General features: G+C 49.4%; 6 protein-coding genes across 6 annotated transcripts in view; 3 read left to right on the top strand and 3 right to left on the bottom strand.

Moving 5' to 3' along the window:
- Nucleotides 1-1,534: 1,534 nt before the first annotated feature.
- Nucleotides 1,535-1,885, top strand: PHYSODRAFT_492182 (hypothetical protein; the record flags this gene model as incomplete). The annotated part of the gene is made up of 1 exon (XM_009526815.1): nucleotides 1,535-1,885. A coding segment is annotated over one exon (351 nt), but the record flags the coding sequence as incomplete, so codon positions are not given.
- Nucleotides 1,886-9,201: 7,316 nt separating this feature from the next.
- On the top strand, nucleotides 9,202-9,408 carry PHYSODRAFT_451067 (hypothetical protein; the record flags this gene model as incomplete). The annotated part of the gene is made up of 1 exon (XM_009526814.1): nucleotides 9,202-9,408. A coding segment is annotated over one exon (207 nt), but the record flags the coding sequence as incomplete, so codon positions are not given.
- Nucleotides 9,409-10,624: 1,216 nt separating this feature from the next.
- On the bottom strand, nucleotides 10,625-11,539 carry PHYSODRAFT_489619 (hypothetical protein; the record flags this gene model as incomplete). The annotated part of the gene is made up of 1 exon (XM_009526813.1): nucleotides 10,625-11,539. The coding sequence occupies one exon, from the start codon at nucleotides 11,537-11,539 to the stop codon at nucleotides 10,625-10,627; it is 915 nt and encodes a 304-aa protein (XP_009525108.1).
- Nucleotides 11,540-12,982: 1,443 nt separating this feature from the next.
- Nucleotides 12,983-13,456, bottom strand: PHYSODRAFT_495922 (hypothetical protein; the record flags this gene model as incomplete). Its single annotated transcript, XM_009526812.1, has 1 exon — nucleotides 12,983-13,456. A coding segment is annotated over one exon (474 nt), but the record flags the coding sequence as incomplete, so codon positions are not given.
- A 3,115-nt stretch (nucleotides 13,457-16,571) lies between these two features.
- PHYSODRAFT_330199 (hypothetical protein) lies at nucleotides 16,572-17,565 on the top strand (the record flags this gene model as incomplete). Its single annotated transcript, XM_009526811.1, has 4 exons — nucleotides 16,572-16,781; nucleotides 17,171-17,296; nucleotides 17,383-17,463; nucleotides 17,491-17,565. The coding sequence occupies 4 exons, from the start codon at nucleotides 16,572-16,574 to the stop codon at nucleotides 17,563-17,565; spliced, it is 492 nt and encodes a 163-aa protein (XP_009525106.1).
- Nucleotides 17,566-21,288: 3,723 nt separating this feature from the next.
- PHYSODRAFT_449045 (hypothetical protein) overlaps nucleotides 21,289-21,479 on the bottom strand; it is a gene marked incomplete at both ends in the record, with an annotated part of 990 nt that continues 799 nt past the window's right edge. Inside the window, one exon of the mRNA XM_009526810.1 lies at nucleotides 21,289-21,451. Coding sequence (XP_009525105.1) covers nucleotides 21,289-21,451 — 163 coding nt within the window. The remainder of the gene's footprint in view (nucleotides 21,452-21,479) is intronic.

Here is a 21,479-nt window from a genome sequence, read left to right as displayed (position 1 = left end):
AACTTGGACGATCGCGGAACGACAGCTTGCAACGCGTCTTGTGATGGCCTGTCAGAAAACCACGACAGTAGATCAGAGAAGCTTGATAGGGTCTGATATTATTGTGCCTAAGCTTCTCTACATAGGACAGCACGCATGGCCGTCCACTAGTACCATCAATCGACTGTCCAAGAAATTGCAGAACTACGTCTGGCATGGGTGTTTTACGACCGAACTTCAGGGGAGCAGGGCCTGACTGGACGCTGATCTCGCGGGCTTGCCACGCACGCACGGGGGGGGGGGCTAGCGGTGCCAGATCTCAGGGTCGAGTTGATGGCCATGGCGGCAGTCACAGTCTCAAACTGGGCGGTAGTGGGGACACATCCAGCTCATATTGTAGGTGACATACTGTTTGCCAGAGTGTCGGCACCTGGCACCTTGGCCCCTGCTATCTAGTTGACTCCGGCAGTGGGTCCGGAGCAAGTGGCCGACCTGTTAAGACCCGACGTCAGTGTCGTAGATGTCCAGCCTCACCCACGAGTCTCGCGTATGGTTTGTCTTTGGGTGGGTAATCGGAGGTGGACACGACCTCGCAAAAACTATCGTGATCTCATTGCGGCCGCTTCCCAACGGCGAGGATATGCAAGTGCTACCCGTCGGAGGGCACGCTGGGAGCAAGCCAGTGCACCAGCAGCGCAGGGGCTATCGCAACTTGAGTGGGCGAGGCTTCGACGCATTGTTGGCCTAGGGCCGTGGGGGGAACAAGTACTGTACCGGCTCAAAAATCATGCCTTCCCTCTTTACGACCGTAGCAGACAACAACTCGGATGCCCCCATGCAGCGTGCGTCCGGCTGGCGAGGGTTGATTCGCACCACATCTTCTGGGTGTGTCCGGCCGCAGTATCACTACGCAAAGTCCTCACGCAACACTGGCTAGCGATGGGTATCCTCGGGCGCGTCTCGAGGAGTCATGTTTTAGCTTACTCCTTCCTCAGGTGCCTGCGGGAGTGTGGACAATGGTAGAGCAGCTCTTCCCCAGTCTGGAGCGACGTACGGTTGACCAGTTAACGGTGGCGATGACCAAGGTAATGGGGAGCTGTTGGCGAGTCGGTGTGGCGCTCTACTTCCACGCTTGATGGAGGTGGCGTGTGGCGTTCTTTGACCCGCTCAACACCGTTACAGAAGACTACCACCGGGCCTTAGTATCCAGACTGCGCCACGGGTATGACACTGTACATCTACATCTCGGTCGAAGTCTTCAGCGGGATGTTCTCGAGATGGCGGCCCGGACAATGCGTCGTGTGCTCATATCCGCGTGGGAGCCGACGCTCGACGCGGCCCCTACTGGACGGACCCGCTACCTCTTGTTTTTCGATGGCGGCTCGCGTGGTAATCCCGGCCCTGGCGGTAGTGGTGCTGCCGTGGTCCGCATCGGAAACGGACGGGGTGGTCATGAGATCTGTTGGGTCATTAGCATGTCCTACGCGGCGGCCAGCATGACCAACAACGTGGCGGAGAACATGGGGCTACTGACGGGGCTCAAGGCGTGCATTCATTTTGGCTGGACCTGGTAGGAGACAGCAACCTCATCATTCATCAGCAGAAGACGCGGACTCCGCCTCGAGCTAAGCACCTACAACCGCTATATTGGCAAAGCCGGCGGCTGGTAGACAAACTGGCGGTAACGACGTGGCAGCACCACTTGCGTGCTCACAACAGAATGGCGGACGCCCTCGCCAACATGGCGATAGACTCACGCCGCAGTTTTCAAAAGATACCCACTCGAATTTGCGGCTCCGGCTCGACGTGGGACGACGTGTACAACTACGCTTCCGGCGACGTAGGTCACTGGATGGAGCAGAACAGTGATGAGAACTCCTCGGAGTTCGTGGCCTTCACCCGTTAGTGTGTGGAGGTGGCTCTGGCTTTGGTTAGGACCGTTTCATAGGGCGGTCGGTTAGAGACGACCACCGGTAGCTGTCGTTAGCCAAAGAAGTTAAGTGACATCAATGTACCTCACTGCGAAACGAAACGAATAAATAGTGCCTGGGACATTATTCGGTAATTTCCGTTAGTTTCATGGACGATGATAACGGATAACAAATGAGTATTAATAATAAATCCCAAAGTTGTATTGTTGTTAATCGTCAACCCTATTGTGGTTGGTGGTCCTAAAACCTTGCAATACGCTTGGTTTTACAAATTTAATCCAATCAAATCATCCCTCTATTGATTTTGACCTATTATATCACTTGCGTAAAACCAAGCATATTGCGAGGTTTTACAACAATAATTGCAATAATTATTGGTAAACCCCTGCAAAATGATATATTATGCTGCGGGGTGCGGAGCAAAACCAAGCATTTATGCATGTTTTACACTTTACTATAGGGGCTTCAGTATACTAAATCCAAGTATAATATTGATCACTAAAGGGTTAAAAGCACTACCAGCCCAAGTCTCTAGTTGATTCTAACGTGGGCATCTACTGCGCCTGCTTCGCAGCCGCAGCATCTGCCCGGGAATGCGTAATTGAACAAATAGTTGCGCACATCGAAGTGTATCGATACGAAAATGATGCTTCAGCCAAACCTTTGTGAGGCTGGTAACCAGCAAGCCCCGCTCTTCTTTATCGTTGTGGGTACTCAGGAACCGAAAGTCACCAATTGAGGTTGCCTGGTCTGATGAGGTCATCGGTGATGGTCAGCGTCCAATGGCTGCGTTGGCGCCAGCAACGAGAGAGCTTTTTCATTCATTTTGCATGTAAGGTATTGTGCTCATTTTTGTACTACTGTACGTTGTGTGCTAACGATCAGACGAGAGAGCTACAGTAGCGGAACGAAGGAGAGACGCATGGTGCGCTGATCTTGACCTTTTAACTTGAAGATGTTAGCTAAGTGACAATATGAATGATATACCTGTAGCCATATTACACCAAGTGACAATAATGATTCTCAATTCAAAAACAAAACAAACAAACAAGCTTTTAACTTGAGGGCTTGGGGGTAAATTGCGGAATGATAAATACGCTAATGAGCCAATTCCTTGGAAGTGGGTGCTTCAACGCAGGGGAAAAAGTCTTATTCAAACGAACGATGCTCGTGTCACTGTCGGGTTGAGCTCATTGGTTTGGCGACAGACACGAGGTTGGGCATCTTTGGCTAAGAGTGATTGGGTATTGAGCAAATTGACATGTAAAAAAATACAGCCTGCACCTAGACAAATAATGTTGGTCATCTTCAGCTAAACTTGGTCGATTATGGGGCAAATTGATACGCCTTCAGCGAAGCCATGACGCTCTCATAGTGTACTGGAGCGTCCGTAAGTGTTTGGATGCAGGTTATGGTAAATAATAATCGATTAGTATCAACCTTTGGTAAATAATGTGCATTAATCTTAGCATTTATCGACGGGTACCCGATTCCGGCAAAGATTAACTTAAACATTACAATTAAGAAATAGAGACCCGGTTTGGTACCCGGTTTTGGAAAGTTACAAGTTTTTGCCGGGGCCAAGCACAGGTCTTCGACCTGTGAACAGCGAGAGCTGAGGGGATCAGCTGTGCCAAGTGTATGGATACGCCAACACGGATTGCACTGCCTGTAAGCCTGAAGTCTCCATGAAGGTTGGTCCTGCGTTTCCTGCAGAGTCTGGAGCGCACTTTCCGCCGCATTTCTTGCGGGCCGTCAACATGGAGATTCGCCGTCCGTCCGTCGGAGAAGGGATTCGCTAAGGAGGGCCCTCATCGGGAGGGCCCTCGTAATAGAGTCGACATTTGGGAAACAGCCGGTTGTAACAAACGCACATTTGGGTCATTCGTAATAGGTACATGTACCAAAACGAGAGCTCGGTTCACAAAGCACTCTCCCACCTCTCATGCGTGTCCACCGCGCCTTCTTCGCCTGGGCATCCCAGCTACAGCAAGGGAAGGGAGTGTCTGCCCAGGCGAAGGTTTTTGCTCAAGAAGAGCTCGACGGCGCGCATGCGGCTGCAGTCACCAAGGCATGGCTCAGCAATCGTGCCGGCAAGGCCCTGCGCGCGAAGTGGAAAGCGCTAACGCCAGAAGAGAGAGAGAGAGAGAGAGAGAGAGAGAGAGATAGAGAGAGAGAGAGAGAGAGAGAGAGAGAGAGAGAGAGAGAGAGAGAGAGAGAGAGTGAGAGAGAGAGAGAGCTTCTTGCAGAGCACTGCTGACAACACGTTCCCTATGGAAGAAGCGTCCAACGGGGTGCTAGACGAGCGCCAAGATGGCGCTCGCTACCCACATCGAGCCCGCGCTGCTATCACTTCGACTGACTCGTGCGTTGGTGGATCCTGCGACGCGTCAGTTCAAGTGCCCGAGTCGGCGGCCAACCAGGCTCTGGCCAAGCTTCTACGACAGCGCAATCAGCTCTGTGGCTCTGTGGCGCGAGCCGCAATGTCGGCAGAGCTGGCTGCTATGGCGATGGCTGTTCGGAAGCGTGATGCCCATGGTGTTGCTGAGTCTGCTGCCGCGGTTATTGAGTGCTTGGGTGCGCAAGTGGCTGGCAGCTTCTCGGCAGGAGCACGAGACAAATTACCGGTGTTGACGCGGGATACGGCGGCTCATGTATCTGCCACGAGATCGTATAATTTGTTGCATAGTGACTCTGAAGCGATGGAAGCTCATGAAATGACGCGAGACTGGTTTCGAGTGGCCGTGGCAACGTTGCGCGACTTTACAACCGACAAAAGTGGCGTCGACCCGAGATTTAAGGAGGCTCTGGACAACCAAGTGCCGTTCAATCCCTGATATGCTACGTATTTGGGATCCCTAGCTTGGCAGGGCCAGCTTGACTCGGGTGGCAACGCTGTGCCGGTAAATGGATCGGATTCTTCCTGGACTGGTGATTTGGGAGTAGAGCCTGAGCTGGATGAAGAAGCTGCCTCCTCGCTGCATTCTGCATCTGTACCAGACCTACCGGTCCCTAATTCTGACGGCGCGATAGCTGATCCCGCCCTCTCGACGGCCGTCACGAGCAACAAGGCCGCTAATACTACGCCATCTTCGGCGCATGTGAACTCATCGCCTCGCCCTCAACTTCCTCACAGCGGCCCAAGCTCAAAAAAGCGAACCTGCGACTACGTGGCCTCTTCTGCTCATGCGACCGGTAACCTTCGGGTCGAAGGAAATATCGTGGCTTCAGTCAAGAAAAAGCCGAGGGCTTGTGTACGTAAAATGTCATCCGTACACTATTACTTCGGATGAAGTCGGTCAGCTAGGTTAACTTACACGTAACCTGTAGTGAGAAAGTTAACCCTATCGCGGTAATAGGATACAGAAAGCGCCCTTTAGATGATTTTCCAAAACACGGTAGAGTGTACCTCCTCTTAAAGAGCGCATCCTGTGCCCTTTTGCACAAGTTCAAGCTAGTAATCAACCTTATTTTAAAACAAATCATAATCGGTACGCAGAGTAATCATCATGTAATGATAGTCTTTACAAATTCTAAGTCATACGCATACATTCTATGTATCCCGCAAATCACCGTAGATGGCATGTCCCATGAGACACACCGAAAAGGCTCCGTAACTTTGTAAAAGGACGCCTAGAGAGCGCCCTTTTAGAAGGAAATATCAATGAGTTGTATACTATAATTTATTGGGGATACTCGCGAAAGGGTTAACACGGAAACCATGCTACACTTCTGATGTTTTGATAGGCTTATTTATTAGTTTTGCTAGTAAGTAATTCATCAGCAGTGTTACAAAGGTATATGTTGCAGAAGTGTAGCAGAAGTGCATCCTGCTGAAGTGTTACATATTTGTACATTGCAGAAGCGTAACACTTCTGCAAGGTGCATTTCTGTTACACTTTTGCAACACGCGCAAGTGTAACACTTCTGCATCTAAAGTATAAACGACATCTACCTGTCTGTTTAAAAGTGAAACATACGAGATAGGTACGTATCCGTTAGCGCTTACATGCTTGCGCACTAGAACCCTTATAAAAGTTTAAAGTGCAAGGTATGGTGCAAATCTGCAAATTGCATATCTGTGAAACTTCTGCATGGTACAGTGGTACAACTTCGATTGTAGTACATAGTGCCCTAAACGTTGTGGGTGTGCTTGTGCGCGTTAGGTAGACTTTATAGAATACGTGTTAAAGTTAAAACGGGTGTCTGTTAGCGTCTCCCCAAGTGCGTGGATGTGCTTGAGACGTTTGGTAGGGCCCGGCCAGGCTTTTGTCGACTCCCAAGCCGTCCTGTTGGTAGACAGTGGTGACATTAATAAGCCCATTACTTGGTAATACCCCGCCATTCATGGTTGCTTGGAGATGAAGGCTTGGTTGGCTTGAACTGGTAATGAGATGGCTCGTCATCCCTCGCATAAAACTTGGTGCTGGATTGTTTTGGTCAACTCTTTCTGCAAGCGTGGGATCTCGTGCTGTACCACTTGCCCACGATGCATTTGGGCTTTCCTGCGTTTAGTGCGAAGACTTGCGGGTTCGAGGATGCGTGGACGCCAAGACCCCATCCGGTCGCGGTAAATCCACCAGTGTGGATCATACATCGTAGGAAGTAGTTTCATCCGACCGTTAGACTGAATGACGGAAATCCATTCATGTACTCCCATTCACGATCCGAAATACACCAGTGCATCTACGGTACGGTTTAGCTCCAGTCAGCTTTGAATAGCCTCCTTCCAGAGTTCGTCAGTTGCTCGCAGAGCCCATACCGTGATAATCCGGTATCTGTCGTTCTGAAAGGGTACGGTAGAATCGTAGCATCACGAGCAGCACGAATGCTTACAGCACTTGCTGAAGAGAGCCACCATGGTAGTAACCGAGTAAAGACAGTGTACAGGTCACCATTGCTGTCCTTTAGCCAACGCTTGCATTGGGCATGGGTACCCTCCACGGCTGAGGTATCACGATACTCAAAGTGCTTGTACTTGTTCGTCCAACACCGGACGATTTTAGTCTTGTACTTCCACCAATAAGCCTCCAAGTAGGCCGCCAGAACCAGAGACAAGTCTTTCAAAATCACACATTGCAATTCAAAGTCACTTTCAGTGCTTGCTTCCACTGCCCTATAGAAGAATGACATGAAGACCTCAGTCTGCCAAGTATTTTCCCACTTATCTTGGCCAGGAAGGGGGTTCTCCACTTGAACCTGACCGAGAACGATGCGAACCTTTGCCAATACGTTCTGGTTCAGATGTCATCTGCAGACTAGTGACGGAACCTCAGGAAACACGAAGTCAAGAGCATTCATCACGGCCAATTCACGATCGGTTAGATTGACCGATGGAAGTTGGATAACATGCTCGTCAATCAATTCGCGAAATCGCATCAAAAACGAAGTGTAGTCATTATCTTTTTGTCTAGGTAAGAAACACTGCGCCACGGGCAGAACAGTATTCATCCCAGTCATTGGGATGACGTTAACTAGTGGCAGGTCGTACTTGTTTGTCTTGAACATACCATCCATTATCAGAACATCGCAGTGTAATTTGTACAGGCGAAGTGTAGCAGGATGCGCCCACAGCAAATACAGTAGCTCGTTTGTGGCTGGGTTGATCTCATATCTGAAGAAAAACTTGTGATTGTTCAACAGAGAAAAAGAGCTTCAAGTGGGGTCTGCGTCACCACTGACCTGCTTCCTCGCCCTCATTTTGAGGTTTCCGATATCTTTCGGGAGAACAAGAGAACCAGGGGTGCTGTGGAGGATGGCCGCTCGAATCTTGGCCACTGGAATACCGGCAGCTGTCTGACCGACAATAGTTTCCTCCATACTCTGTTGAGTAAGCGATATACCTGCTGCAGCACGCTGCCGGTGTGCGGCGTGGACACGAACATCGTCTACCGCAGAGTGATTGCGTACCTCACTGTTATCACGAGTATGTACAATTTTCCAAGGTCCCTCGATGTCAGACTTAGAGACCACGCACATTTTTAACCGTATGGGGCATCCACAACGCTTCGAGCCACGCATGGACCGCTGTCGCTCGCTATCCACCAAATGCTGCGTGCACTTTGGCCACCCTGCTCGGTCACATTCATAGTTGCGCGCCCACACAATTTTGGTACCAGGTAAATACCGAACCCGTCGTCGAGAGACGTTGTAATGGTGCTCCAATGTCCACTAATGTATCGCTACCTCCGCTGCATCGTGCGATTCGTACGTAAGCTGAGGTGGTGGCGGCTCATCGTGGGTGCTGGGATTGTCAAGAAAAAAATCAAAGAAGTCTTCTACTGTGCTAATGGCGGCAGCAACAACGGACAATGATTGTGAAGCTGCACTTGATGAAGAAGCGTGTGAGGCAGTCGAGGAGTTCGTTGAAAATTCGTGCGAGGTCTCAACGACAATTTCGCGTACTGATCTGGACAAGCTGCGCGCTGTAGTTGATAAATTTCGCAAACTGGCTACATTTTTTAGCCACTCGACTAAGGCCATGGATTGCTTGAGAAAGCTTCAAACCAAGGAGCTTCTCCCCCAGACCGACTGTGCGACCCGTTGGAACAGTACTTACGCGATGTTGCTGCGAATGATTAAGATTCGTGGAACATTGGATTTTTTTTAGCATGTTGCCACGACAGGCGAGTTTTCGGACACTACCGCTGAGCAGCCAACCGCTGAGCATTGACTGGTGATACGATGTTTGATTGTTTTGCTTCAGCCGTTTGCAGAGGCCACCGATGGGCTAGGCGGCCAAAAGTACCCTACACTCGCTATCGCAGTTCCGGTACTTCGTCAAATCGAGAGGAAGCTCAAGAATACCGAAATGTTCGATGCGATCATTCGCTCTGTTGGCAAAGAAGACTTCGCTGGCCGAGTCAAGTTGCTTATGGACTCCGTGAGGAAAACGTTCATTCAACTCTTCACGGATAGATTCACAAGTAAGCTTCCTGAAGAGTAACTATGGATCTCGGTTCTAGACCCCAGATGTGCTGAGCGCATGCACCTATCGCAGCAGGAAGCGGCCATCGCCAAAACGCGTCTGAAGTCGGCAGCAATAGCGATGGCCAAAGAGATCAGTGCCGGCAATGATGATGGTAGTGCTCTCGGTCGCCGTTCTTGCGCATCGGACCCACAGTCAATCGCCAAAAAGGAGCATATAGCCTGGTTGACGGATGTTTTCAGTGGCGGTGTTGGAAATCGCCCGGTCCAAGAACCACCAGCGGTCAATGAGAGCCTGAAAGATAAATGTGAGTCTGAGATCACGCTGTACTTGAGTGATGCACAAGGAACTGCTGCTACGGTGAATCCATTGAAGTGGTGGACCAAGGAGCGCCGAGCGAAGTACCCTATAATAGCAGCTTTAGCGCGGAAGTGGCTTGGGCGCATCGCAACTTCAGTGCCGTCTGAACGAGCGTTTTCCCAAAGCGGAAATGTGGTTACGTCAAAACGTTGCTCTCTGGATCCTGAAATCATTCGTGACATCATGTTTGTCGGAGAAACCTACGCGGAAGACGATGATAATTTACCGAGTGATGAAAGTGACGGCAGTGATAAATAAGGATTAAATACGTAAGTAAGCCCGTAGCACGTGAGTTAAACTGTCAACATAATATATGTAGTGATCCCGTTTATTGTATGATGGTTGCACCTTCAACAGCTAAATTCCTTACCCGGTCAAATCTTGCTTTATCCAGCAAGCAGCCCACTGTGGTCATACTGCCAAATGCCCGGAGTACGATGCGCACTACGCTGGATTTGTCGTTGATGTCCTTGAACATGGTCACCTTGGTTAGCAGCCATCGACGCATACAGCAGCATCGGTGTACCTGGCAGCTACGGCTTCTTCGCTTCACTGAACTCTCCCAGGCGCGTCGCCTTACGTAAGCAGAACTCAAAGCATCTTGTCAGTCATCGCAGCAGTCTATATCGTCCTTGCAACATGCCCTACTGAGCACACCGCGTGGAGCCCGCGCACGACGTAGTTCATTCTCCGCTGCTTCTTAGACTACCGATAGACTCACCACGACGAATAGAACATGCCGTCATGCACAGTCACGCACTCGGGACGAATCCATCAGTCCAGCGATGCTCACCGCTAGCGACGATGCCCGCAGCTGGGCCCTTCAGCGGGTGAATAAAATGACGCGTGGTCTACGGCTCTCGTAACGCAGTGTAGACGGTTGATTATACATCCAGCGTGTAGTCGCACGAGAATACTACGTACCATATTAGCATCTTCATCACGCCCGCAGCAGCAGCTTCCAAGCTTCTCGCCTCACTCGACTTGCTGTTGGTGTGAAAATGAAGTGGTCGGATCACTTTCAACCAATAGAGGACAGGGACCAGTAGATTTTGATTTTGATTTTGATCCAATCATCTGAGCTGTTCGTTATCGCTCGTTATCTAACGTAAAAAAACGGATAACGTTAACTTTTTCGTTGTCCAGATAAAAGCAAACGTTGAAAGGCCACACGCTTGAAGCGTGTGGCATGTATAATTAACGTGTACCACACCAAGCATATGCATCTGGTTGAGGCGCCCGCGAGGCACTCCTTTTCTGCCATTTATCTTAGATTTGTATGAAAACCCTAGTGGTGCCTCAAATTTCGAGAAGTAATGCGCCTCAAAACTCCGGATTGTGGCAAAGAGGCACAAGTGCCTCAACTAGAGTACCCTCCCTATGTGCTATTCAGTTTGGTTAATTGGGGCTTGCAGTCCAAGCCATTCTACCTCACGAGTTGGTACTGAAGTACAAAGAGGGTCACTGAAAACAGCGTCGACTGCACCGCGTAAAACTGCGTCTCCAACACGAACGCGAGCTGATATAACGGCGAGCAAGAAAACTTGCGTTGTAAAAAGTTGCTCAGGAGTAACAGGGAGCCGACTTCCAGGACCGCGTACACGAGCAGGTTCGTCACTGCGGTCAATCCCCATTTGCCGGCGCAACCAGGATAGTAGGCAACATTTGGCAAGTGCTCAAGCACCGACTTGTACGCGAGGTAAACGAATGGCACGACGCATTCTACGTACTCAACCAGCACTAGGTACTCGAAGTGGAAGAGTAGTTGCAATCCATGTCGAACCAAGTGAATAGATTCGCTGGCCTGTCGGAAACTTGGGGCCTTAGAATCACGCAGCGACGAAGGAATTACTGGTACAGGCACTACTGAAGATCGTTGGAAGCTCCAATGATAGTAGGGTGAGTCGGAGAAAACTGTCCTTGAATTGGTAGCTTCGTTCGTTGGTCCAAACACGCCCGAGGTCTCCACCTTTTGCAGTTGTTTGTATTGGCTCGTCGATACAAGATGAGGAGGGCTCGCCCACAGTCGAACCCCGTCCAGAGACCCCACTTGGTGTGCGCTTGGGTTGCGTACCACATCGACAATCATCGTTACCAGCTGCACTGACTTAAAATTTTGGGCCCCACGGCGTTCGTCATGGATAATTTCCAGTATAATGTGTTCATCCGATGAAATCCCGCGGAATTTCTTTAATAAATGGAAAACATCCATGCCGATGAACAGCGCTGTGAGGGAGAAGGACCGTGAAGATGACATACAGACCGAGATAAATAGTGAACCGAAGAAGTCGACCGAAAAAGCCACAAGTTGTGGGATGAAGTCCTCCACTTGACGATTCATGCGCACAGCGAATCGCTTGGCCCCAAACTTCCAGAACGGCAGAATCAGAACCACCACACCTTGATATTTCTGAGGCAGAAAGTCGTACAAGACTCTGCACAGCGGATATATGCCGGATAGCGTCAAGGCTACGACGAAGCTGAACTGAAACTTCTTGTGATGCCGCCGGAGAGGTGAACTGTCGATAAATAACGCCGGGCCCAACACAAGACGAGTCAGTACGGGGTCGTAGACCCCCATCGTGATAGCCCCAGTCTGCCACATGAACGGCACTGGAAAGCCCACAACCACACCTTCGAGAATGTACGTCCCCAGTTGAGCAACGGTCAGATAGCAAGGTGGAGTCTGCGAAACGAGTAGCTGTGCTCTGGAACAAATAAATTCAACTGGCAAGTTCCTGCCCCGCTGATCATGAATATCATCAGCCCCACGCGGATCCAGAACACCCAATTCGCAGCCCAACCTCCCGACGGGGGGGGGGCTCAGTGGTAGACACTCCAGCAATATAACCACTAGCAGCACGGGCACGGGAGTGAGAAGGCAAGCCAAAACCACTCTGGTGAAGGAGACGGTTTAGCAGTATTCGTACAAAAGCTCGAGACGCTCGACGGAGTAGGATCCTTGGTGGCCAACTTGAACGCGACTCCAACACTTCTTCAGGTGATTCCACGACGATGAACATGGACACCTCGGGGTTTCTGCTGCGACAGGCTCACGTAAGGCTTCCATCTCATCTTTTTGTAACTACATTCATAATACGAAGCAGTACTTTTCTGCGCGGCTTAAAAATAGTGGCGCTATTTTGGAGGGTGCCGATGCCTGGGATGAATTTTAATGGCGGACGCTGCAGCCACAAACAGATTTCATAAAACATATGTGTTTGTGACCTGTTTGTGACTCGAATTATAGTTGTCGTCGTGGAAACCATCCCTGTTGCAGGTGTAGCCGATAAGATCCACAAGCAACCACAAGCAGCCATAAGCACAATCGAGCGGGTTGAGTCACACTAGCTACGCTTTCAGTACGATTTTCCTCCACGTGTTTGCCTCACTCCAAACACAAAGTAGTGTAGCGACAATCGAGCGGGTTGAGTCACACTAGCTACGCTTTCAGTACGATTTTCCTCCACGTGTTTGTCTCACTCCAAACACAAAGTAGTGTAGCGAATGCGGCACGCTAACAGTCTACAGCCGAGCGGAGTTACTTTCAGCGCTAGCCTACAGCAAATTGAAGCCTGCAATCTGCACAATAACCATAACACGCATGCCCGAATTGCTTTTCTCCCCTCATGCCGCTTTTGCACCCTAGCACGCTGTTGAAAACCACGAGTGTATCTACTTGGTTACGTAATTAAAGAGTAATGTGTATTATAAATCTTAGATGCCACGAAAGTAAGGGTGGTATGCCTCCAACGCCTGCTTAAAAAGTCTAAAGCGCAAGGCTTCAAGATGGCTTTGTGATACTTCGGCAGTCAAAGACTCGCGTGACGAGCAAGCCACAGTTGTGTCCGTCGAATTGGCGAAGAGCGGTCATTCTTTGGACACTGAATTCTTCTCGTAGTACGATTGCCAAATATCGATCGCAGACATACTGGAGTTTAGAGTAGTTAGAGTGTTCTTGCAGCGGGTCGAACATATTGACAATGTTCCTTGCTTTGTCCACGAGTAGCAAACACCAGTGATCATTGTCGAAATTGACAGGGAGTATGATGTATCTTGCTCCGCTGCCGAACGCTTCGGCAAATAAGCGGTTTCTTGCAAGCTCGGGCCCTGGGGTTTGATGATACATCGCGCGATGTAAGAACTCGGCGTCAACAAATCTCGTATCTGGGTCGTCGCTGAACATAGTGTGAGCTAAAAGCCGGAAGCATACTTCGTTAAGCCACTGATTCCCACTAAATACCAGCAAGTCTTGGAAAAGGCAAGTCTGGCTCACACAAACACAATTAATTTACGAACAGTCTACGATAAAAAGAGCAGTTATGTACCTGTTCTCCAAAATGCATCAGAGCGTTCGGTGAAGTAGTTGATAGCACAGTACAGAATATTCTGGTAGCCATCTAAAGTGCGCCAAGCTACTGAACATGTGTCTAAGCTAGCTAAGCTGTTTTGATCGTTCTGGTCATGTTGGTCTCTTTATCCGTTAGTCTGGACCGTACCGTGTACAACCTCCACCGGAGAGGCGCTGACATCCCGTATCAGGCCTACATCATTGCCACTACAAGGTACCAGCATGGGCGTATACAGCATTCTGCGATACTATAATATGACAATGGGGCCGGGCGCCTTCGTGGTGGATTTACACTTAACCATTACGTGTGGGATCCCGGTCAGCGAAAAAAGCCTAAATCGAAGCGGTCCTTATGCCCAAAAGAGGACCATCCAAATCCTAAAAAACGGAAGGAGGAACGTAATGGGGGTGACCGCGCCAGCCGAAACGAAGAACATATCACTCCTCATGAGTTAGAGCGCACCAGTGGCGCTTGCGACGTATCCCCGCCTGAACACATATCACTGGAATATCTGATGGCGCTCTTTGGCCTGACTGTCAGCGAAAGTTTGAATTTGTACTTGAACGTGGAGGTCAAGGTCATGATGCAAAGCGCAGATATTATCCCGTTCACATCTATCGAGCGCCCTACAGCGACCATTGATGCGGAAAATGTGACTTTTTCTTTTGATAGAGAGTTTACTACGAAAATCCGCGACGCCATTGCTGCATTCCGAGCAATTTCGCATTATACAAACGCAGATGAAACGTAGCGGGGGCCTCCACGGTGGATTTAACTGGCAATTCCGATGATGATACGTACGTGAAAGTGAAACCAGGACATTGGATTTTTCACTCGTCAGCCATCGCAAAAATGGGGGAATTCGTTCAGAAACGGGAGCTGCTGATTAAGGTCGATCAATGTGTGAGGTGGTTTTCTAAAATCGCCTCATAGCCACGAGAAGACGAACGTATCAGACTCTCTCATTAACCTCGTATGTGCGTGAAAGCAACTTGAGCAGAAGAGCCGCTTGCGCTCACCACATGTTATAAAGGCTCACAGGAACATGTAATAAAATGACCCAACATGTGTGCCACAAGCACGTCACAAATGCTCAACGGTGCCGAATTTTAATTGGGGCGAAGCCCCCCCATAATGAAATCACTCTGTTTTATCGCTCTGATTTACTTTCTTTCGATGAATTTATGGATAGAGCTAGGAAAATATTTCATGGTTGCCTCTCCCCGGGGCAAAAATGCTGCATTTTACCGCTGTATAAGATCCTTTCAGGCTCAATGTCCGACGGTTCCGAGTGACTATTCATAGAAGTTCAGGGATTTAGCCTCCAGCAAAGGGTGCGAAAGCCATTAAACTGAGCCCCGTCTGTTAGGAGGCCTCTTCCAAATAGAGCATCGATGGGCTATGGGCCTTCTAAAGTGGATTTGGCTTTAAACTGCGTTATTTTAGCTAAATCGGTACTCTGCTTTGCTGAACTATTGACCCTGTTTTAGCGTCGTATGGCACATAAATCGGGGTAAGTGCACGTGTTGAAGGTCTACTTAGAATAGCTCTGGTCAGTACGTAAACCTGCACCTGGACAAACTTTTGATACTGCCTACTTCATAGAGATATGTTAGAGCTATCGAACGCACTAGCTTGCATCGGCGGAGTGTAAGTAGCCATTCAGCAGGACCTCCGCCTCCTCAGGGACTCCTTCGGGGTGCCCATTTCCAAAGCCATCAGGCCTGGAGGTCATCCCTCCGAGAGAGAAGGCCCCAGGTACTTGACCTGGTGGCGTATATTTAGGCACTTATATCGGAGCCTGCTGGAAGCTGGCACTTTGACGTCCAAGTGAGTTACCCTAAACTATTCCTAGGTAATCGGTTTCCCTTCCTGAGGTCGTGATGAGGCGGCGGTTTGAGGGGATGCGATTGCAGAGGTTAATCGGGAGTTCCATTAGGGAGGTGACTTAGGGGGTTCCAGGGGATGTACAGCGTCGGACAGAATGAAACTGCCACCTTTGGATAACTCGCTAGGAATATAGACGAGGTACAACTGTACAAAGGGTAAACATATTGTACTATTTATTTTATGGTAAATTATAGTTCTAGCCAATTAACATCGACTTTGAGTTTGTGATATTCTAATATCATACAAAATCCAAGATATTACTATACTAAGCAAATCATCCCACTAAATGTTTTAATCAATCATATCATCAAAACTAGAGCGGCTGTTTATTGGGTGTACAGCGGCATGCTCTTCACCATCGCTCAGTGCTGGCAGTTACATTCTGTCTGACGCTGTTGTGATGGAGGTAGTCGGGGGTCGGAAATAGACTTACGTGGCTTTTGTATCGGAATCGCTCCGGGCGAGACTCGAACCCTCAGTGGGACGCTTGATCTTCGTGGGCCTTATCCGCAGGGACACTAGGAGCCCCTCGGAGGTCATCTCTCCTACACTTTAATGGCGCCGTAAAGATAAGGGCGCCCTAGCAATCTGTGCAAAGTCTGTGTACAGAAGTAAATCTTTACACAGATCAGAATAAAGTAATAAGGGATTTGTATTGACGGATAGCAGTGGGACGGGTGCCATGGGGTCGTGTTGAGCTGTTGTGAGGACACGTTGCAAAAGCAAGCAAACCTGCCCAGAGTGCTCGTAAAGCAGGTCTGCGCGATTTTGCGGAGGTAGGTCCTGCACCAGGCATTCCAGCGGATGGACCCGTTGCCGCAACTCGGTGCTAGTTTTCTCATTGAGGGGGTCTGCTCCAGTACACTGTAGCACGGCAGATTCACCCCGTCTTTTTGGCTGAAAGGCGCCGTAGGGATTAAAGGCGCTTTAGGCAGTGTTGTGCGGTCGCATTAAAGGTGCTGTAACGCGAGTCGTAGCATCCAAAGAGAGGTGGAGGCAAAAGTTAGGGGGGGGGGGGCACGCCCCCCCTAACTTTTGCCCCCCTCCTAATCGGGCCTAGTTACACCCCTGGTCCCTGCAGCACGTCACGTGCCCGCGTCTTGCTACAACAGCACTTCGTCTGAGCCGAAGATGGAGCCGCGGTTGCCAGAGGCGCTGCGGCTACCGCGCATGGCTGGGAGGGAGGGGGATCTACGCAGAGTGTTTGTGAGCGTGCTCGCCCTAAGCGTCAGTCGCCCGCCCAAATCCACGCCGTTGCCGCTGCCTCTTCCTCTGTGCGCGTGTGTCCTGCTCCCAGTCTACCAACCGCTGGCCGCATCCGAGAGCGGTCCTGAGGGAGGCGTGTTGAATGCGTGAGCAGCGGCAGGGGGAGCGGTGCACCTGCGGCATGCAGTAGCTGAGCAGCGTGCTTCCGTAGAGTCAAAGTTAGCACCCGTTTTGGACTTTGGAAAGCTCAGACAACAGTCTATATATTCCCCTCCTACCTGAAAACCAGCTGCTTCACTAATGGCGCCCAAGGCGCCATTAACGGTGCTGTTGTGCTGTCGCATTAAAGTGGCCCTAACCACATCGGCATGCTACTGTATAATCCATACTATTTTTTGCCCTAGCCCCGTGCCCCTCCCCCCAAGAAAAAGGGCGGTACCCCCCCTAGAAAAAGGCTCTGGTTGGCAGGGGCTGCAGGCGCCCATCCGTTCGCCACCATGACCCACGGTGATGGCAACCCCTAGAGCAAGGAAACTGAGCAGAGCTCAAGCGGCGGCGTGTCCGCCCACTACGAGCATGTACATGACCCATGCGCGCTGGTTGACAAGCATGATGACGAGCTCGTGATGGCATGGACAAGGACTACACCGGTCACGGCTTCAAGCATGTCATCACGGTAGACCACCCGCACAAGCTCCCCACTATGTATTAATACCTGGACTTCAGTGCCCAACAGGCAGAAGCACAACAGACGCTTCGACACGCAGCCGTCTTCGTGCTTACTGACCCCATATACTGGGACGCAGAGCTGCCCATCGTAATGGGAATCTTTTGCTCGCCGTAGGGGCTGCTGTTCGTGTACACGATAAAGCGTGACAGCAATGGTGAGCGTGAGAACATCCCGTTGTACTCGGCGTGATTAGGCTTCCAGTGAATCGGCAAGTTCCACTTGCCTTGCTACGCTACGGATCGTACCTCGCCGATGGCCACCCACAACGAAAATCGTACTACTCCGCAGTCTGGAGTGTCGATGCAAATAACAGCGGTAAGCATACGTATTATATTGTGGTTGGGCGTAAAATGCCACACAGCAGTCGTATTGTGCTATTGCTATTAAATAGTTTCGTAAATTCAATGACCAACTCTTGTTTTGGTTTCTGCGTTTTGTTGACGATGCTGTGCGGAATCGCGCTGACCGATGCAGAAGCTGATCGACTCGATCGAGCTCTACCTGTGGATCTGCAAACTGGCTACGTGGTGTTCTAAAAAGATATTATTATTAATAATAATAATAATATTAATACTAATAATAATATTGTGAAAACCGGCTAAAAAGCCCATCTGTAGCAAGCAACCCCTTATTAGATCTCAATCAATAAATTAATCAGAGTACAAATCAGGGCTGAAATCGGTCGTGATCTAGATGCATCGCTTGGCTGCGCGATTGCCCAGTAAAAGGTGGGCATTCTGCTCCAAGCGCGGCTATATCGACTTGGCTTCCATAAAACGATCGCCTAATCTGCACATCCACTCACATATGCATCGCAGGACGCGATCGATTTACAAATCGATCAATCTAAATCAGGGTGCTAATCAATCGATTTACGAGCAAAATAGGCTAATGAAGCGGTTATCACAATAATAATAATAATAATAATAATAATAATAATAATAATACTCGTATGCAAAAAGTATTGCTGTCTGCACAGTATAGATCTGTAAGTCTTAGTTATGTGAGCCCCATCACATCTAGACCACGGGCATACTTGCCGTTAGATAAGCAATATTTTATAATCGAGAAACATCTTGAGATGCGTGGTAGAGAGAGAATAGAAATACGTCCCGAAGATTTAAGGTCCATGTTTCTAGAGTCCGTCGAGGACACATGAATTTGCATACCGCGCCCTAAATAAGTGTATCATGCGACCGAAATGATTATCGTCCACGAATCCATCCGAAGCAACGGAAACAAAAAGTGTTGTTGAAATCTGTCACAGAGCATTTCTGCACGCTGCAAAATAAAAGGACAATGATAAACTATCCGATAAGTGTCTTCATGTTGTCCTACTTATTGAAATGTCTTTAGTCTGTGTGGCCGCACTTGTACACATCCGTACTGGACTGCTAAACTAAGAAGGGCACATCAGTAGACAACCAGCTTACGAAGGTGCCTATTAGTTTCCCTAAAACTAAAAACTAGTGTTTCTCACGGTTCGAAGGTTTGTAGGTTGTAGGTATGATTGGTGTTGCTGCAAAGACCGTCCTCGACCTGTAGGTAAAATAGTTTTATCCAATAAGAGAGCTACAAATTTCAATTTTAGCCAGTCAAAAAATACCTACAGCCCTTTTTGATACCTTCAGCCAAAATCGCTGGAGGTAAAACAGGATAAAAGGGGCATCTGAAGGCATCGCTGATTGGCTAGTTTTACCTGCAGGATACATACCTGCGAACCGTGAGAAATACTACTATGTATGTGTACGAAAGTCTCATGTACAGGACTAGTGAAAACCCATCCTAAGCTTTTTACAGAAACTTGTTCGCATGACCAGACCTCTACTAATGCGGGAAAAATCATCTTTCCCTCTTTTTCAGCAAATATGGTCATTTTTGAAGTGCAAAATATGGATGGGATTCACTATTTAGTAAGTTATTGCTTGAAGTAAATGAAGCTAAAGCGAAGCCATACTGCTACTGCACGCCGTATGGAACGAAATGTTAACCACTAAATTGGTTTACGAAGCATTATTCCAGGTTTCACAGCGTTATCTGAGGTCCCATTTGTAAAAAATCGGCCCCAGCAATTGGATCATTAGTCAAAATTACGAAAACTATACATGTAGCACAACAACTTTAGTGCCACTGATATCAGCTCGAAGCTTTTCCGGGTTCGAAGACGATGCCTATCAATTTAGGTTGAAGAGAACTACTGTAAACTGCACTTGGTCGACTCACTGGTAGCGACTGCTCCTACCTGTTGTCGGAAGGTGCACCGACTGCAACAGGATGGCTGCTTCTGCCCCATCGCTCCATTGAAGCCCACCGGTTTTTCCGACTTGTTCACGATGCTCAATACCAGGGACTTCCTGGAGGGCGGCGTGTATGTGTCTAACTCTTAGAGCGTGTTCGCTACGCAGCTGGAGATGGATATCTGCAGGGAGTTGGTGCAGGGAGTTGGTGCATCTCCATCTCCAGCTTGTTCGCTACAACAGAGCGCATCTAGGTAAAATTAGCCAATCACAGTGCAACTGCAACGACTCGCTTTACTTTGCTGTTTCTTCGTCGGCCGAGAACACTGTGCCCGAGACACCGGACGCGTGGCAAGATGGACCAAGCAGCCCCGAGAGCTGCGCCTCCGTTCCCATCAGCCAGTGGCGACCTCGTGCTGACTGCTGCCAGTTTGGACATACCTGCCTCTGATGTTGCTCTTGCCCAGACTGTGTATGCGACACCGGCCACTACTCAAACGGAATCAGAAGAAAAAGACCAATACTGGTGAAACGTCTATCGCTACGAAGCAACCCTCCTTTGCGTGGACGACTGCAGCAGCTGATGCTCTGCTGCGGGCTCGTTTTGACACGTTCAAGCATCGTTTTCAGGGCACCAGAAGCGCGAAACAGCTTGCCGCCGCCTGGATGTTAGTCTCCGCAGAAACGTATCTAGTCTCGGGGCTCGAGGTGAAACCCCACCAGTGCAAGTCAAAGGTAAAGTACAAGGCCATCTATGATAACGTGTAGGATTTCTAATTGATTTTGTAAAAAGTAAAGCGCGGCTGCAACTTTCTTCTCAAAGCTATGCTGCCGTACTTTGGCAGCAGCAAACAGAACACCTTGATCTCGTAGTAAACCAGCAATCCGTAGGAAAGTCGGCTTGGTGCAGCGAAGATTCCAAACCAACTTGCATACGCGGCTGACTGTAGCATGAGGTCACGGTACGAATCTGTTCCTTAGGGCCTTGCGGCGCATCGTCGGATTCTCCTGATAGGAGGACTGCAACCTGTGCGACAGCCGAGCATGTAGCAACCAGTACAGCTTCCTCTTCGTCCATTGTGTGTGCGGCTGAACTGCTTCAATCTCCAGCTACTTTCTCCTTCTCCACCTCTGGGAGCTGGAGAAGGAGACGGGGTAATTCTCCAGTTGTCACGTTGTGAACTAAACTATTTTGACCAATCAAAAGACAAGAAATAGAGTTGATGAGAGGCCATCTCCATCTCCAGCTACCTAGCGATTCGCTAGTAGCGAACACGCTCTTAGAGCGTGCAGAAGAATGCGGAAGGACACGGCAAGCAGCTGTCGATTGATGATCACCCACGAGTAAAGGACGATAACAACCTCAGATTTGTACAACAGCAACCACACCAAACGGGCACGAGCAACCATAGCACGATCGACGATTGGGAAATGAACAGGTCGGTAGCTACATGCAGAGCGACTCGCTCTGGGAAATGGACTGGTCAAAAGCTAGAGCGACTCGCTCTGAGCGAGACAACAATATTATTGAGAGCATGCGCGCGCAGGTACATGTAACACCTGCGCAAGAAATGTAATTAGGATGCCATGGTACTTATATTTATAGGATTTTACTCTTCTTATTTGCTACGTTGGCCGCGCGGATAATACGTTGATGTAGAAGCGCACGGTAGTTTTCGACATTGAATTTGTCGGAGCACAACTTATCCATTGACCCACGTAGCGTATGCGGGCGATCTTTCATAATCGCTGTGGATATCTTTTCGATGAAGTAGAGCAGATAAATTCCACAATCAACAGAGTTTTGCTGCTGAGGCTTGGTAGGGCAGGCGTGAAAACTCCATTTAACCGACCCCACCGAAGCTT

Source organism: Phytophthora sojae (assembly GCF_000149755.1).
Source record: "Phytophthora sojae unplaced genomic scaffold PHYSOscaffold_3, whole genome shotgun sequence".
NCBI classification, from domain to species: Eukaryota; Oomycota; class Peronosporomycetes; order Peronosporales; family Peronosporaceae; genus Phytophthora; species Phytophthora sojae.
Note: the sequence above shows the minus strand (reverse complement) of the source record. Positions and strands in the feature narration are given on the sequence as shown.